At 30.6% G+C, this 5,912-nt stretch overlaps 1 protein-coding gene and 1 pseudogene across 1 annotated transcript; one reads left to right on the top strand and one right to left on the bottom strand.

Moving 5' to 3' along the window:
* The first annotated feature begins 1,339 nt into the window (after window positions 1-1,339).
* On the top strand, window positions 1,340-2,407 carry LOC106334073. The gene is made up of 4 exons (XM_013772428.1): window positions 1,340-1,469; window positions 1,585-1,683; window positions 1,956-2,122; window positions 2,222-2,407. Exons 1-4 carry the CDS (start codon window positions 1,373-1,375, stop codon window positions 2,336-2,338), a joined length of 480 nt encoding a protein of 159 aa, XP_013627882.1. The 5' UTR covers window positions 1,340-1,372; the 3' UTR covers window positions 2,339-2,407.
* Window positions 2,408-4,668: 2,261 nt separating this feature from the next.
* On the bottom strand, window positions 4,669-5,679 carry LOC106332555 (annotated as a pseudogene).
* Between the last annotated feature and the right edge of the window lie 233 nt (window positions 5,680-5,912).

Raw genomic sequence — 5,912 nt, 5'->3', positions numbered from 1 at the left:
AAATAGGTTGACCAAAAATAATACTAAAATTGCTTAGTCAAAGTAAGTTTAGTATTTATTTGGTTTAGAGATAAGTTCATGTTTTTTTTGGTGAAAACGAGAAAGTTTGATATTTAATTGATGGGTTTCTCGTTTTCCTGCATCATGTGCATTGAAAAAATTTAAATTTAAATTATATTTAATTTTTATTATTAATGTTGTAGATTTTATTATTTTCTTACCAATATTTTAATATAAATTGATGTAATTAAACATAAAATTAATATTAAAATAATTTTTATTTTTAATTATATTTAAGAATATATATATATATGTATATATTTAAAATTATAATTTTAGATATATATTTATCCTATTTATTTTGGTTAAATATATTAATCCAATTTGTATAAAATTAATAGAAATTTGATATAAAATTTTATAGGTATCAAAAATTTAAACTAAACAGTATTTATAAAATTTGTAGATATATAAAAGAAACTAATGATTTTACGATTAAAATTTTTATAATTGTTTTTAAAAAAATATATAATTTTTTTAAAAAATTGTATAAATTTTTGAAACTTTTGGTAAGAAAAATTGTATAATTATAAAAAAATAGAATTAAATAATATTTCAAAATTTGTAATATCATAATTGAATATATTTATTTTAATGATTTAATGTAATGTATGAATTATTACAATATTCTTAAAAATTTACAAAAAATATAAATCAACATTTAATGTAACTTTCATGTCATATTTAACAATAAATCATGTCATCAATTTTTTTTTTGTTTTGCATCGAATCATGTCATCAATTTTAGTAGCTATATCACATTTTTTGTGAAAGTGATTGTAAAAAAAAACATGTGGTAATTCTGAAATAATGTTTAGGAGATTGTTCTCAGTTGGTGAAGATTGTTTCAGAACTAGAAGAATGACCAGCTTTTGCAAGTTATTTGGAAGATATTAAGGTCCCGAAAGAAAGTTTCTTCCGATCAGAGATCATCTATGTACCAAGGACGCAAAATTCAACGGTGGATAGCCCAGCACGCAGTGTCAGGAAGCACCAGTTTTTCGTCGTTCACATAGATCAAGATCTCCCGATTTGGTTTACAGAGTCTGTATGAGTCTGTATAAGTTAATGAAAAAAAAATGTTCAGGAGATTGCATGCATGTAAGCACAAGGAAAAAGAGAAGGAAACTTGTACTATATTTTAACAATTACCATATTTGAAGGTTATCGCGTATAAGGTGGGAGATTATTATAATATAGCAAAAAAAATTGAGTAGCAAAATCTGTCTATAAAATAGAATGCAGGCTTGTAAACTAACACTTACTACAAACACAAATATAAGTACTAAGGATCGAGAGCTAACTAAAATATATGGCGATATCCCGCGAACAGCCTTTGCTTCTTCTCATTGTATCACTCTTTCTTTTACCTGCTGCTTTGGGCGCAACCAAATTCCAAACCTGCAACAGTAAGTAGCGGTTAACTCTAATATTTTACTTTTTCTTTTCTATTTTTGGTAAAATAAGACAAATAAAATTATAGAAAAATACTAGAGTAACTATGATGAGGTATTTTTTTGGTAGCCGGTCATCGCTATCCCGTTGATGTCAAGACTGTGAAGATCTCCCCAGAGCGTGTTAAACCTAGCACCAATGCAAACGTTACGATAACCGGTTCTACAAGTAAATATTTCCCTTTTTGATTTTTTTTTGCTTAACCTTTGTACGTTAAATTTAAAAATGGCAAATAGTATACAGAGAAAGAAAGTATAAATCTTGAAAAAAAAATTAAATCTTTTTTTGGTATAAATGTTAAATGCCCACATCCTATACGGGTTAATATAAGTGGTGATTTAAAAAAATATATATATAAATCTTGAATATTTTTATTCTCGCGTTTCGAATTAACTCTTCCAGTATTGTTTTCTTGATAAAATGAATATTGATGTGAACAGGCATAGACATCCCTGATGGAGCAACAGTAAAACTCCGCCTTACTGTAGGCATGTATCCTGTCTCTACAAAAAGCTACTCCCTCTGTGATATAACGGCGTGCCCTGTTGCACCTGGCCCCATTGTGCTTAATTTTTCTAATGTATTCACTAAGAAAGAACTATCAGCAGTAAGTTTTTCTTTACATTAACAAATAGTTGGAGACTAATTCTATAATCTAACGTCTAACGTACATTTTTGTTTTTTTTTTAATTGAAATATTCTTCAGTACGCATATTATATTGTAATAGACATCGCAGCGGATCCCGAGAGAGAGTCAATGATGTGCGTCTGGTTCGCTTGTGGGATTAGTCATAGGTCTCTGCATAGTCAAGCTACCAATTGAGATTATGTTCCAAGTCTTTTATGTGTCTGATCTCTCGTTACTCTTGTATGCATGGCAATCCTAATGTTTCCAACAAATAAAATAAGTGTGTTAATAAACACACTTAACCGGTTCCGATTTGTCTATGTCTTTAATCTTGTTCTCTAACTGTGTTAAAAGAAAAAGAAAAAACTTGTTCTCAAACACCTTAAAATTTAACAAAACGTTAGTGTATTTTCCATATCTGAAACAATATAGAAAATTTTACACTCAGACATACTTTATTCGCAGTCTATATCACTCTCACATACTTTCATCATGTTATATACTTTTACCCATTGAAATGTCCAAATTACCCTGCCAACTAAAAACAGAAGAGTTACATTTAGTTAAACTCTTTAGTTAAGGGTGAAGACTATTATATCATTTAAAATAAAAAATATCACCAAAAAGTAAACTTTAAACTCATCGAAACACCTCCTCACTGCCCTTTCACCAGATTCAAACCCTAGACACCGACGCCTTTGACACATGGACTGAATCTTGACCGAACTTCCTCAGCACCAGACCAACCTCGACGTCGTGCTCGAGTCTTCAATTACCTGCAACCGTCTGTCGAGTTCGTCCTGGGCCTCACCGTCGCGGCTCAAGCTTCTTCGCAGTGGTACAAAATCGATATTGATTTGAAGGCACCAAAACCACGTTATCTCTGTCCAAGTGGTCTCGTCCTCTCCGTGGTCAGCTCTTCCGTCGTGGTGGCCGCCGGAACCGTCGTCATCAACCAGATCAAAAGAGAAGAAGGATCGAGCATAACAATGGTGGTTTCTCCATATTTGCATATCCGGTCCTCCAAATTTTGGGTATTCATAAATTTATCTCAACTTTTAAAATGTGCACCACGGTTCAATCAATTTGCCCCAACCATTTCAGTTTTACAATATATCCCAATCAAAGTTAAACCACAGTCTTTTATCTAGGCAATTTGTATGCATCCACAATTCGTTCATGCCATCAACCGCTGGACACCTATAACCACATCACTCCTAACCACAGTCAAAAGTCTCGCTTTCAAATTTTGTGATCCATGGTTTAAATTTTCTATTATGAAAATAATAAATGATTATAAAAGCATATAAATAAGAAATCTAATTAAATTAATTATTAATATTAAAGGATATATATATTAAAAGATATATATATATATATATATATATATATATATATATATATATATATATATCGTTTTAAATTAAACTATATACCGTATAAAATACATTAATATTTTAATTACAAAATTTACTTTGAACAAGTTTTTTTGATAAAACCTTTGAACAAACATTGACAACTTAATTTAATTTAAAAAAAAATATAAATTAGTAAAACTATTAATCCCACAATGAAAATTTTGTTATCAATAATTTAAAGTTTTTCCTATACAAAATACAACTGATCAAAAAAACAATATGAGTAGAAAATATCATTTAATAGACATTAATATTAAAAATATACTATGTATGCTAATATCATTTAAATTTAATAATATATCCTATCAAATAGAAAAAAAAAATTATTTGGATTAATAAAATTGATTTATATGTTCGCACCAGTTTAATTATATATGTAATAGTTACTGACTTTTAATTATTTAATATGTATATTTATTATTTCATAATATGTAAAAATATATAATACATAAAATAATTATGTATTATTTTCATTCCGTGCAAGGCGATGGTCTTAACCTAATGATAATAATATGACTAAATAAGGTAATAAACCAACAAAAGAAAACATTATCCCTTATATATTAATTGAGAAGCATTGCAACATTTTTTTGTAGTTACATGTCATCACTAGAATGATTCTTAGAATTTTTAGAGAAATAAGTTGATCCATCTAAATATATAATAAGCTTTTTATCAAACTAACCATAAATTCATTATTAATGTTCTTTATTACTTCCTCAAATAAAAGTTATGGAATTGCCTAATGTCGATAAAATATTTATGAAAATTAAAGATTTTGAATAATAAAGATTTGATAAAAATTAGTATGTCTTCTATCATATTTGTTTAATTTTAAACTATCTAAATAAATTAAACAAAAATATTAATTATATAATAAATTGTAGTTTTTCCTGTATATGTTATATTTTGAATTTTGCAAAATGATTATAAATTACTAAAACTGTTTAAAGTTTCACATTCAAATTTTGTGATCCATGGCTTAAATTTTTTGTTATGACATGATATAAATGATTACAAAATCATATAAGTAAAAAATCTCATTTAATAATGATTAAGATTAAAAGATGATTCTAATTAACCTAGTGTTCTTATGTTTCTCAATCATGTACTAATGATGATGATATTAATGGCTAAAATAAAGTAATTAACCGACAAAACACATTGTCAACAAACTGAACAGAGTAAAATAACGTTCTCATGTTTCAGACAGTAAGTAACATACAAAAGAAGAACAAGAAGTTGTGTTTGGTTTTATGACGAAGGGTACGACGTCAGCCCCGAATATTCACTCGCCGCCACAGCTTCCTCATCCAGAAACAGATTATCACTCCTCCTAACCCCCGCGTGGACCAGAACCAACACAACAGCGGTCAACATCGCTCCGAGAACATTCGCCGTGCGTGAACAAAAGCATAACGACGGTCAAAACCGAGAGACAGATCATGACCGTCCGATCATCGATCTGGTGGTTGAACACCACGAGAGGTTCGTCGCGGAGGAAGTAGAGGAAGATCTAGAAGACGACCAAGATGGCCAAGACGAGGAGCGAGGTCGGGTGGTAGATAAGGCTCAGGAAAAGGATGACGAGGACAGTGATGGCGTAGTTAGCTCTGAAGTAGACGAGGTTCATCTTGAGTCTCGAGATCGCGTCCAAGAAACCGTGAGGGAGGGCTACGGACTCGCGATCGAACATTAGTTTCCATGGGCGGGGCGGCGCGTGGCGATGCCTGATTTGATGCGGTGCTTGGCGCGTGAGTTGTACTCGAGATCAATCGGGGGAGATGGATGAGACGACGTCGGAATGGTGCCGTAGTTCGTCATTTTCGTTCACGCGTCTCTTTGATGGCATTAACGTCATATATAAATAAATATCATAATACTAGTAGATAACATATTTTCAAAAAAAAAAAAAATATACTAGTAGATAACATAACCAAACTAATTCATAAATGCTAACAAACTCTCAGCGATCCCAAAAAGCAAAAGATAACGGTGGTGATCGGTTAGACAGTGGCTGTAAAAATTTAGTTGTAGCCTTGTAGGTTGTAGCCGTCAACTCTCTGCTTAGCTGTAAGTTGTAGCTATCAAGTTATTATACTGTAGATTTTTTTTGCAGAAATTTTTGCTGTAGTTAAATTTGTCGTAGCTGTAAGGCTACCATTATCGAAGTTTCTCCACTGGGTTTTTAAAAATAATGAGCCATTTAATTAAATCATAACTAATTAAAAATTTTGTAACCGATCCTTAATATGGGTCTTTTGTGACCGATTACAAAAGAGTTTCTGGGGACACGTGTCAGCAACTAAACTAGGAAAGGTGGGTCTTTTTTTCTTCCTCTCTATCTTTTC

This window comes from Brassica oleracea, chromosome C3, assembly GCF_000695525.1.
Source record: "Brassica oleracea var. oleracea cultivar TO1000 chromosome C3, BOL, whole genome shotgun sequence".
NCBI classification, from domain to species: Eukaryota; Viridiplantae; Streptophyta; class Magnoliopsida; order Brassicales; family Brassicaceae; genus Brassica; species Brassica oleracea.
The sequence above is the reverse complement of the archived record's forward strand: the minus strand, read 5'-3'. Positions and strand labels throughout refer to the sequence as shown.

Bases quoted from the DNA above. Each gene is read 5' to 3' on its own strand.
- LOC106334073 (XM_013772428.1), top strand. From the start codon at position 1,373: ATGGCGATATCCCGCGAACAGCCTTTGCTTCTTCTCATTGTATCACTC. The intron at 1,684-1,955 runs GTAAATATTTCC...TGATGTGAACAG, and splicing joins TACGATAACCGGTTCTACAA to GCATAGACATCCCTGATGGA. The intron at 2,123-2,221 runs GTAAGTTTTTCT...AATATTCTTCAG, and splicing joins CTAAGAAAGAACTATCAGCA to TACGCATATTATATTGTAAT.